Source organism: Poecile atricapillus, chromosome 3 (genome assembly GCF_030490865.1).
Source record: "Poecile atricapillus isolate bPoeAtr1 chromosome 3, bPoeAtr1.hap1, whole genome shotgun sequence".
In the NCBI taxonomy this organism is placed as follows: Eukaryota; Metazoa; Chordata; class Aves; order Passeriformes; family Paridae; genus Poecile; species Poecile atricapillus.
The window spans coordinates 7,170,993-7,183,311 of record NC_081251.1 but is presented as its reverse complement, the minus strand read 5'-3'; the positions used below and the strand labels follow the sequence as shown (position 1 = coordinate 7,183,311).

At 45.4% G+C, this 12,319-nt stretch overlaps 1 protein-coding gene across 7 annotated transcripts in view; it reads left to right on the top strand.

The window, feature by feature from the left end:
- EVA1A (eva-1 homolog A, regulator of programmed cell death) overlaps positions 1 to 12,079 on the top strand; it is a 205,372-nt gene extending 193,293 nt beyond the window's left edge. For 2 of the 7 annotated variants that reach the window (XM_058836141.1, XM_058836136.1), the window contains exons 3-4: positions 2,101 to 2,274; positions 9,348 to 12,073. In XM_058836141.1, the coding sequence (XP_058692124.1) occupies positions 2,202 to 2,274; positions 9,348 to 9,718 (444 nt within the window). In that variant the 5' untranslated portion in view covers positions 2,101 to 2,201 and the 3' untranslated portion in view covers positions 9,719 to 12,073. Of the gene's footprint in view, positions 1 to 2,100; positions 2,275 to 9,347 lie in introns of all 7 variants that reach the window. The other 5 variants (XM_058836138.1, XM_058836139.1, XM_058836134.1 and 2 more) reach the window with 4 other exon arrangements.
- The last annotated feature ends 240 nt before the right edge of the window (positions 12,080 to 12,319 follow it).

Here is a 12,319-nt window from a genome sequence, read left to right as displayed (position 1 = left end):
CTGCTCCACACCCAACAGAGGTGGTGTCTGTCTGACATAGGAATTATGTCTAAGATTATATCCTGGAGGTGCCCTTCATTTTCCTCGATCGTGAAGGGATTTTACATTAACTAGTTCAGAGCCAGACCTCAGTCAGGGCACATCTCAGGCAGGATTCAGTTACCCCCATTTAAATGTGTCATTTGTGATGACCTGGAGTGTTCACCTGCTTCTAGAAGGGAAAGCATTTCCCCTGCATCCCTCATCATACCTGGCATCTTTGCATGGATGCCCTCCTCACCCTGGGCTGCCTTAGCTGTCTGTGTATGAGCAAATACACAGGGCTTTAAGTGTCTGCTGTGGGGAGAGCTGAATGACTCTCTGCTATCCATCAACTAATAGCAACATTCTATTTAGTTTAGATATATGGTGTTACTTGAGATGGTCTGAAATATCCAAGTTTTAAATTGAGGTTTTAGAAGTTAAATATTTACTCCGCTTTCTTGGAATAGCAGAAGGGAAAAAATTCAAACACTTGTATAGGCAGATTTACCAGACAAGGATGATAAAGGAGATATTAGATGGCATGTTAATTTGAATTAAAAAAAAAAAAAAAAGTGAAATGTTGCTATTGATTTCCTGCTGAATGTGCCCTTGGACCTTCTGTGTCTTTTGCACAGGGGGTCTGCAGTAACCTCTATTCTCCTAAATCAAGAGGCTCTTGGGATATTTTACACTTTGGGATATGACACCCAAGCACTCATGTTTAAACACTTTGCTTGAAGTCCAGTTATTAACACCGTGGCAACCTTGAACATGTGGCTTTCCCAAGGCCATGCAGCTATTCAGTGGCAGAGGTACAGCTGTGCCCACATCCTTCAGGGCTGATCCCTCACAGTGACACCTGGACACCCATCCCCGCTGGCTCTCCTCGAGGCAGATGAGGAGTCAGCATCACTGCACACACATTCCTGCCTCTCCATCCAGTATTACCTGTTCTCTTTGACACCCCTCACTTTCTGTTACTGCTTGCTTGGGCTGAGCTGCTTGCTGGCACCCACAGCAGGAAGCTGAACGTGGTGTCTCATGCTGCTGGGTTGGCAGGGAGAGGAGATGGATCAGGCAGCCAAGGAACAAAGACCATCTCATATCACAGCTCCTGACAGAATGCCTTTGCTTGCATGGCAGTGATGGCATCATTGGAGATGGAGCTGGCAGCGCCCTGAATTTAATACCTGCAGAGAAGTGGAAGCCAGGTGCAAGTCTGTGATTTTACAGAGTGATGTTTGCCTTCGGCCAGGACTAGACACCCAGAGAAGGGAGCCTGAAAATCTGTAATGGCTACAGTTAAAAATTCACATGCATGATGGAACTGGATCCTGTGCACTGACTTTTTCCTGTGTTGAAAACAATTACTGTTTTGTGAGTAGTGGGGGTGTCTGCCTGAAGATCAAGGTGTGGGGAGCCCTCAACAGCGAGCTGATAAGGTCTGAAAGGGTCTCTTTGAGCCTCCTGGAATGAACTGCCTCCTTAGCTCCAGTCTTCAACAAATAAAATCAAATCATTAATCCATGTTCACTAGCCTCTCCAGAGGGGAAATGGTGTCTGGGTGAAACACAATATGAACAGGCTTCTGAAGGAAGCCATAAACTCAGGTCTGCCCTTCCCAGGAAGGCTGGAGAGAAATCACGTCTGTTTGCCGAGTGTGGATGGATCTCTACAGCACCACACCAGCAGAGGGTTGTGGGCTCTTCCTGTATTTTCCAGTCCTCATTATAAGCTTATCTGAACCCACTGTTGATAAAGGCTCCTTTGATTTACATAAGAGAAAATAAACCTGATTATACGTTTGCTGTAGCATAGGTGGGTGTGTCTAAGTGGTGACATGAAAGAGCAGAAGATGGGGGAGAGATGATGATGCCTGGATGCAGATGGGGTGTGTGCTCAGCTGAAGCAGCTTGAGAAGGTTCAGTTACCCTGCAAAAAGGGGCAAATTTGTGTGGCTCCCTGTCGAGCAGCTCCAGTCCTCTGAACAGAGATGCTGACCTGGTGGGAATAAGGCAGGGTAGGGCTGGGTCACATTCTACATTCCTCATTCCTCATTCCCTTTCTGTGTCAAAGCAGAGAAGAAGAAAGGGAGGTCAGCCACCTTCTACCCTGTAGACAACACCCCCCTCCTGCTCCCTGTGGATGAGACACAACCGCCGGCGCTCAGCAGCAGCATGGAGCCCGTGGGCGTCGGCACGGAGATGGCCCTGCTCAGCAACATCCTGGCAGCCTATGCCTTCATCACAGGTACGTCTGGTGCCTCACATCTCTCCTGAAAGCTTTGTGTGCACCCTCCTTTCAAAGGCACCTGGGGCCAAATCTGCCTCTCTGAGCTGTTTGTGTACTTCATTCTTCTCTCAGTGAATTCTCCCTTGAAAAGCCTGACCGGGGCAGCTCCAGCAGGCAGTGTATAACTGAGTTTATTGTGCTCTGTTTTCCACTGGGTCTGCGCTCATCTGGAGTTAAATACAATGTAATCTTACATGTGGCATTATTCCTAATGCTTCATTTTTCTGGAGATCAAAGCCTGGCTCATTAGGGAGGCAGGTTTGTTGTCCTGTAATTTGAAAAACAAACAGCACTCAAATCTTTACACTGCTTAAGAGAATTTGGCTTATCTTCAGTAGAAGTGTGAAGATGAAGTAACTTGAGAGTCTACTTAATTGTATATTTAAATCTAGTTTGGAGTAAGATTTCCTTGGATCACAGTTTATCTTTCACCCACCTGTATCTTTCAAGTAACGGGGGAACAGTCTTCTAAAAAAATTCACTTTAAAAGGCCAAATAAATCTGACAGAACCAGGGGGAATGACTTTAAACTGAAAGACAGTGGGTTTAGATTAGACATTAGGAAGAAATTCTTTACTGTGAGGATGGTGAGACACTGGCACAGGTGGCCCAGAGAGGTTGTGGTTGCCCCATTCCTGGAAGTGTTCAAGGCTATATTAACTAGAACCCCAGTATTTGTGAGCTACTTTTTCATGTCTGCCTGCTAATTCAGTCTTGCTAATTCATTAAACAGTAGTGCATTCTTGCTGCCATGCTCTTGCTCTTGTTGAGATCCTACCATGCTGCTGATCCAATACTTTGGATTTGATGCTTTGGATTTGAAGCAGCTAACTTGGGCTTTGCACTTTGGAACCACTGAGCAGATTAGTGAGAGTGTTCCTGCATATTATTTAGTGAAGGGTCCTTCCATGAAAGGTTATACAAAGTCCTGCTCTTCCACACATCCAGTGCTGCTATCAGGATCCATCTTTCCATGACAGGCCTCAGAGTCAGGCAGATTAAATGGAATTAGTAGTGCTCGTCACAGAAGATAGCTGAGTAGGATAGATTTGTTTTCTTGCATGGGTATCTCCAAAGAAAAATTAGAAAAACAAGCTTTAAAGGAGTCTTCTGTCTGTTCCACTTCTCCCCCACTACCTACAGCTACAATTTTTTTTTTCTGTGAGAATACCTACCTTCCCATCCTAACTATAAAACAAAATGCTGTTCTCCCCATCTGAACAGTAATAGGCAGAGAAAATTTTAGGATTAATGGTCCAGGATAGTTGGGAGTGTGATTCAGGGCTGCTGACAATGCTCCATGGACTTCCATTGACTGCAGCAGAGCTCTTTGACTCTATGTTGGTTTTAGGGCACAAGGTCTTGATTCATCCCCATCACAAGGTGTCAGCCTTGGCAGGAGCCTCCAGAGTTTACTGCAGCACAAACAACTTTAACTGTCCTGTTGATGTGGGATTTGTCTGCCCTGTCCTGTGGTTTTCTTGTGTTGTGTTCACATCCTCTGGATGTCAAATAGGTAATCTCAGACCTCAAAACTTTGGTTTCAAGTGCTGCATTCAGGACTTGGTTGCTTATGTTTTCCAATGTACCATGGAACCATAGAATGTTTTGGGTTGGAAGAGACTTTAAAGATCAGCTGGTTCCCATGTTCCTCAACCATGGCTGTTCAATGGGTTTCAGGCTCAGTGACATATATGTCCAGTTTGTTATTTATTATAAAAATAATTGATGACTGACCCATGGATTGAAACAGCAGATGTCCTAAACCATCTTTATCTGCTGCATGTAATTTAGCCTCTGCTTTTAGTGGAAATGATGGATTTGTCATGATTTATTTTGTTATATGTGAGTACGGAGATGTTTTAGCTTATGACTTCAAAGATAAATTGTGTCACAGGGCACAAATATAATTCACATCAAACTAGAGCACTGCCAAGCCATCCCTCTTCATATTGCATATTTTGAACAGCAGAGCAGTTGGATTTTTTTTAATGCCTGTCTGAGTGGGGCCCTGAAGGGAGCTCAAGCCACAGCTGATGTCCACAGAGGATCCATTGTAGTGGCTCAGGAGAGGCAGGGTATTGAGCAGCCAGGGAGGGCTGGTTCTGGGTCACACATCTTCCCACTGCTCCTGACCACAGCTGTGGTGCCAAAGAGAAACAGTAGTGCAAGAACTGCTCTGTTCCATGACACTGAAAATGTCCCTCAGGTGCTCTCTGCAGACTGAAAGAGCTGCATTCAGGGCTTCCCCGTGCTGATGAGTTGTCTCAGAACAGGAGTTTGCAAAAGAAAATTGTAAATAGGCAGGGGCAATATAAAAAAGTGTTTTTTCTCTTGGGGCAGAGGGTGGTGGATACCCTCAGATCCACTGCAGGGAAATGAAGCTGTGTGTTTTCGCTATTTCATGGGTAAAGTGCAGGCTTGAAAGGATGATCCTCTCTACTGCCTTTCCTCTCTCTTGGCAGTGGGGTGTTTTATAGCCTGGGGAGAGCATCCACAGATACTGGAATCTCTTCTATGCTCAATGGTGTTCACATTTTCTGCACAAAATGGCAGTTTTGGGTGGGCAGCTGCAGGTGAAGGCTGCAGGCTCAGTCACTCACATGCAGAGTCTTGCAGTGCACAGAGCAGTGTCATTATTAGCAAAAGCCTCTGTGATCATTTCCACCATCTTTTTGACTGATATTTCCATATAAGAGCTGGGAATCTTCCTATGGACAACTGAATATAAATCATCACAGCACAGCAGGGTGCAAGAGTCCTGATTTGCAGCTATCATAGTCAGATATCAGAGACAGTTGGGTGTCAGTCTCATCCCAGATTCCAGAACCTATTTCTTCAAAAACAGGGAAAAAGCGTGATTAATGTCAATGAGGAATGAAATTAGTAGCTGATCCAACAGATAAATATTATTTAGAATTCAGTCTTGCAACAGTCTCAGAGACGCCCTTTCTTTGAAAGTTGATTTTCTTTATAGAATTAGGTTTTTAATTAGAGACAATCTCTGCCTAGAAGCCTCAGACCTGTTATTTGTCATGGACCTGTTCCAAAACCTGCCTGAGTGTTTTGAAAGACTTCACCAGTCGCAGTGACAGCTGGAACTGTCTTTGCAGTCACAAACTATCAGCAAGACCAGAAATGTCCCTCATGGTTATATAAATATTAAACATTCAAAATATATCAGAGCTCTTCCAGTGCCTCCTTTTGGACAGGAGGCTTATCCCAGTTTTGTCACTGCATTCAGGATGAAGCACTTGGAAGGAAACCTCCACAGATTCCTGTTTTATTCTTTCATAAGCAAAGCTTTGCTGCCAAGTTATTAACAAGGGGCTTCCAAAATATAGCCCAGGGGAGATCATTCCAAATTTTAGACTTCTTGGACTTAGCCTTATTAATAAGGGGCTCCTGGAGAGCTTCCTCTGTTCTATCAGGGGATTTCAGCAGCCTGTGGGCTGACTGTAAATTCCCTAGAAGATATTGCTCCTACTGTTGTTCTGGCCATGCCTAATGCTGAACCTTTTACTGGGGGCCCTCTGAAATTTTCCTCCCCACTGAGGTTTTGGAATGCATGAAACCATTACAGGAAGCCAGCAGTGTTAATGCCTAGATTGTTTTTTATTTATTGAAACAATTTATTATAATAGCAATAACAGCCTTGGCCTGGGGCATTTCCTGGGGAATTAATGGCAGTCTGAGCTGATGCTCCCAGCAGATTGTTAGCCCTCAGGAAACAAGCTCTGTAATTGCTGCTGGTTTGGTTGGATAAATAAAATAAAATGTGTTTCTAATTTTTTTGGCCAGTTTGAATGCCTAGAAAATGGTCTCTTTTGCGTAGAGGGTTGTGTAGAGCATATATCTTTTGTCTGCATGGACTAATTTCAGATTTGAATCTGTGATGTCTTTATCAATGCTTTCAATCCAGAGAGAGAAATACAAGGAAGGAGAAAGGTAGCCCCAGCCAAAGAGATTGGTAGAAACAGGGTCCTGCTGGAAACTCTGAGCTGTCACCCATAGCATTGGAAGAATGCTTCAGTGCTCAAAATCTGTGTTTTAATGAATGAATACACACATACACACACAAGAATGCCTATCAAAATTGTACTAACTCCTGCTACTCGTGTCCATTTATTTTTAAAGGACTTTTTTTCAAGTATAATGAGAGTTTTAAAGAGCTTCACTGTTGGTGTGATGAATCTGGGCCACCTTTGAGCTTTTGGAAGGTGCTGAGCATCCATTTGCTGAAGAAGGTGCCTGTTTTTGGTCTTTACAAGTAGAACATGCTATGGGGTAGGCTCTCAAAATCACTAATCAGCCATAAAACCCCCAAATCTAGGCTATTGCTGACTTGGCTACTTCAAGTGAGAAAAAGCAGAGCTCATGGTTTTTAGCTTAAGTTGCTCTTTCTGCTGTGAAAAAAAAGAGATGCTGCTGTGCAAGTGGATTGTACGTACGATAAATGCCAAAACTGCAGTTGAACACAGGGTTACATCTCCGTGAGGAAGTCCAGACAGTGTCTCAGATGTTGACAGAGTAGCTGTAGGAGCTCATAAATGCCACTGGAGCCCAAAAATTCAATTACAGCTCTTGCACTGCATGAAGAGCTGTATGGACGAGCACAAGGAAGGGAAGAAAAATGGTTGCTTAAGTAGCAATAGAGGTAAAATTGCTCATGAACTGGATACAGTAGCATGGAAAAAGGAGTGTGGAGGAGAAAGGAAAAGCAGGACACCGGCAGAATCGGGGGCAGAGAATCTACATGTGTCTGTGTCTCAGGCTCCAATTTATGGTTTTTTTATGAGCTGCTCTGAAGGAGCAAGCAGTGGAACTAATGCAGCCAAATCAAGCCCATGTGTGTGCAGAATGTGGTGCTCAGGGAAGTGTGCGTGGCATCCTCCCAGCCAGGCAGAGCCAAGGCAATGCACCCAGTGCCTTCCCAGTACAACAGCCCAGTTCTGCTCATCTGCTCACACTCCTGTGATCCAGAGACCTTCTCAGGGCTACCTGCAAAAGGAGCTGGGTGATTACTGTCCTCAGTTAAATTGCACATGGAGGTAAAAGTGTTATCACGTAGGGACTCTGGTTTTCCTCGTGTTTTTTTTTTCTTTACTGTTCACATAGGGCTGGATGAGCAGCAGCAGCTTTTGCTTTTTCCTCCTACTGCACAGAGGGCACTGCAGTGTTAACTTGAGTCCTGACCCTTGAATGAGTAGCCTTTGCCTTCAGTGGAAGCAGGATTTCATTCAGGCTGCTGCAGGGGCCATTGGCACATTCTCCTTGCCTGCTCTGGTATCTTCTCTTTGACCTTTGGAATTGTGGTGTTTTGGTATTGTCAAAATATCTTAGTTTAGAGCCTTTGGTCTCACTTGACCTTCCAACTACTGCTGCATTTCATAGAGATACTTGGTTGGAAGATACCTTACAGACCATCTGAAGACCATCAGTTCTAACCCCCCTGTCATGGATGCTCTGACACACTCAGTTTGGTGTCCTGCTTGTTCTTTGCATTACAGTCAAGTTTGCAGGAGGCTGGTCCACCTCTTTCTTTTTTTGGACTTATCTGCTGCACACCCCTCATCTTTCTTTGTCCTATCTTCAGCCTGATTTTTCCCCATGTTATCCACACTAACCACTCTTGGATTAGTCTAAGGATTTATTGGACAATTTTCAGACTATATTGACATCTTCTTCCACCGTGGCTCATCAGTCACCTTTGAGATTTGGGAGAGAAGTGAAGAGCACAAAGGCATTTCATCTCTGTAGCTGTTCCATGAGCACCTCCAGGCACTGAACTACACACTGCCTAGAGCAGCACAAGCTAGTGTTTGGGCTCTGACCATGGACTCAAAGAATAATTTAGGTTGGAAGAGTCCTCTGCATGTCACCAGGTCCAATCCCCTGCTCAGAACATGGCTAACTTCAAATTTAGAGCCAGCTTTGAAATTAGAGCAGGGTCTTGCCGTGTTGAGTTTCGAACATCTCCAAAGTTTCCAGTTCACCTTTTACAAACTTTGCTTTAGGAGATTGGCTGGAAAGGACACTTCTAAAAGGACTGTGCAGAGAAGTGAGACCTTTTAGCTACAGAGATCTTTTGGGGCCAAATGTCAGGGTTTCAGCTGGTGGAAGCTGTCATGGATCCATCACTGGGTTCAAGGGAATAAAACTCATCTGAGGAACAGACTCCATCCTTCAGCTCAAGACACCCTGCAGACACTGCAGAGTAGAGCTGGCCTTGACACTTCTGGCAGTTCACCTTTACCCATTTAGTGTACCAAAAAACCAGGATGAGTCAGCCCAAGGGAATGTCAGCAACAACATTTATCATAATTACACTTCTAAGGAGTCCCATGAACTAAAAAAAAAAAGAAGGAAAAAAAAGGAGGTGGTAAATAAACAAGACCTAATTTGAAAGGCATTGTGGATCCTTTGGAGTCTTGTTATATCACCTCAGAAATGTGGCTGTGCAGGACTCATCCTGTTGGTGCACTGACTCCAGCTCTGCCTATGGAGCACAGGTAGATATTTTGGTGGTCTGGGCAGGGAGCCAGCACTCTTGCCTTAGATAAGCAAATGAAGTCTATGAATAAATAATGTGCATTTTTGCCATGCTGCCAAGCCTCCCATTTCAGCTGGGCCACAGCACAGGGCATATAAAGTTTTGTAATCATCTTTATGCCTGGTTTGAAGGCAGTGGATGCGACAGCAAGATGCACTTACCTGCAGCTGGCTGTGCAGCACCCTGGTGTCAGCCCCGTGGGAATCAGATTGAATTCTGTGGGCTGCTCCCTTCTTTTCCAGACAACTCCAAAACACAACTGCAGCAAACCCGCATTCTGCATGTGGGCAAATGCCTTGGCAGCAAATCCAGTTTAAATTCCTGATTGCCCTGGCGGGGGGAGACAGAGGAGGGCGTGGAGGTAAAAGCTGCCACTGGAAACTCGGCCAGAAGCGGTTCTGGCGTGTGCACGGAGGGGCCGGGTGTGTTCTGTTCTTTGAAGGGTTCTTCTTCTCCAGCATTTCCTTTGTCCTTGCAGAAAACCCCGAGCGGGCTGCCCTGTATTTCGTGTCCGGAGTGTGCATTGGACTCGTGCTGACCCTGCTGGCCCTGGTGCTCAGGGTGTCCTGCCGGACGGACTGCAAGCGCTCCTCCTCCAAAAAACCTCCTCGGGAGCGGGAGAGCGACAGCGACAGCAGCGACAGCGACGACGACTCGGACACCACGTCGGACCTGTCTGCCCGCAGGCACCGCAGGTTCGAGAGGACTTTGAACATGAACGTGTTCACCTCTGCGGAGGAGCTGGAGCGGGCACAGCGGCTGGAGGAGCGGGAGCGCATCATCCGCGAGATCTGGATGAACGGGCAGCCCGACATCCCGGGCACCAGGAGCCTCAATCGCTACTACTGAGCCCTGGGGACCCCGGCACCCTGCCCTGCTCCCCGGGGCTGAGGAGAACGATACGACGTGGGTGTCTCCCCTTTTCCTGCCAGGTGTGCCGCCTGGAGCCGTGAGGATGGACAGCGATGATGTTTTCCCCATCTCTCGTTCCCTGACATTGATATCACCGCTCTTCCCGGACACTTTCTGGTTTCAAAGAAGGGATTGCCGAGTTCATTCCTGAGGAGCAGGCGGGGAGGAGACAATGGCAGTTCCCATGTGGGGTTTGGCACTGGGCACACCGTGCTCCTTTCTTGGCTGGAGAGGGAGGCTGTCCAGGATTTGGTCTCCATTTAGGATTTTTTGGTTTCCCTTTCCTGAGGACTGTGGGAGAATTGTGAACAAAATGACAACTCTGGAAAGATGATTTGGGGAGGGAGGGGGAGGTGCATCCTGACCAATTGTCTTGTGACTTCAGAAGCCATGAGATTAACCTAATTAAAACCCAACAGCAAATAGGACTTGTTAAGAACTGGGGGATGGGAGGGAGGGGGATTCTTCCATCGTGAAATCATCTCGGTGCTTGGATGTTTGCCATAGTGTATTCAGTTATTTATGGCTGTCTTTTCATCTTCCTTTTCAATGGGAACATTTAGTTTTTTTACTGACACCTCAGGGATAAAATCCTATTATTTTTTTTGAGTCTGCTCTCCCTGCTGGCCCCTATCAAACACAACCCAGCCCATCTCCAACAGTGAAATTCTGGTAATAGAAGAGATGTGTCAGTGACTAGTGAGAAGTTAACAACCTCAAAGAGGTTGAAAAAGGTTTTCTTTTTGTTTTAAATATATATATATATATATATTTGAAGATGCTGCACAGGAATGTGCCTTATTCTTTTTTTTTTTTCTTTTTTTTTGTTGTTGTTGAACTACAGTTTTCCTATGGATAGCAATGCACAATGTTTTATATATTTTATTAAAAAAATAAAATTATAAAAAAGTCTGTGTTTACCAGAGGAAAACCAACACAGAAGAAGCCATGTCTGACAACAAAATGGGTACTAAATGCTAAATAAACTCTGGTTTTGCTTCAATATGATTCAATTTGCATCCTCACTTTTGGCATATGTGTTGCTTGAGGGAGATCTTTGGAAGAGTAGCACACCTCTACAAGCAATCAAGGCATGTTTTCTGCATGCAGGAAACTGGCAGCACCTTTTTTTTGGCTGCAGCCCATCTATCAGGTTCTGTGGTGCTCATGGGCAGGAGAGCTGAGCAATGGGTTGGTTACTCAAGGGGCCACCTCAAAGTGATTTCATGATGCTGTGAGTCTGTCTGCCATACTCACCATCATACCCGGGCCAAAGCAAATGTTAAATGAACTAAAAAAATAATAAAAAAAAAAACCTATGGAAGAAACAATGCCATGTTTTAATGCTTCTTCGGGTGTCCCCTGGAGTTTTCAATGGGATATCAGCACCCTCTTCACTCCCCAGGCAGCAGTTCACATCACCTCACTTGAAGAACTCGGTGTTTCTCACATCTGCACAGCACTGCTGTAGCCTGCATGGCTTTGGGGTCTGCTCCTGTCGTTTAGGCATGGAAATGTTACTGCCAAAATCTTAAGGGTTTGCAAGGAAAACAAAGATCAGAAGCTCTGACTACCCAGAGTTTTTCCCAAGTTTTAAGGAGAGATGGAAATGGGTGGACCTGCCCACAAGATGACTGAGGATGTTATAAGGGATCATGTGCTGTGCCATACAGCTGCATGGTGGGACAGACCCCTGGCACTTGGGACCTTCTTGGCACTCCTTGGGATCACTGGGGCTTTTCCCTGGGTGAGGAAAGCTGCACTGCAAGTGCCCACAAATACTTCCCATGGCTCTTGCAGGGTGAGAGCAAAGCTGAGTGCCTGCAGCTGGTGGCGCTGGCAATGTCTGAGGTCAGGCTGGCTGGTGAGAGGTGGCTTCTCCTGGGAAGGCAGTTTGAGCACTGTGGAGTGATTCTGGCTCTGGTCCTGTGAAGATTTGAATGGAAAAGCTCAATATTGAACTGGAATGTAATTTTTGCATCTAATACATAGAAATAAAGCAGGAGGCAGGTCCCAAGCCCTGATGCATTGCCAGGTGCTTTAGCTGGAATGTTGAGCACACTCTGCTGAGGGTGTTGAGGAGCAAAGACAGGGTGAGGTCAGTGGGGTCAGTTCTGTTGGCCATGTGTTTTCCCCTACAATGATACAATCCCTCAACCTTGGTGAATAAAGGACAACATGTTTTCAGATTTAGAATGCTGTGCCCTGGGAGATAGCTTGCAAAACTGATTTTGAAAATGTTATATATGAATGGATTTATGTGCATGATTTTCCCAAATGACTTTTTTTTTGACCAGAGAAAAGAACAACTGTGGTAAATCTATGTATACCTGATATGCAACTGTGGGATTAAAATATCGGCTTCAAATGTAAATCACAGCCAAACTCAAGTTACAAATGGATGAACAGTTCCCCCTTAGCATTGCCAGTTCTGCTGTAAATCTTCCAGATGAAGTTTGAAATAAAAAGGAGCAGGGTTGAGCAGACAAGCCCATCACAGCCTTGCCCTAGGTAAAATGATGTAACATAAGAGCAATA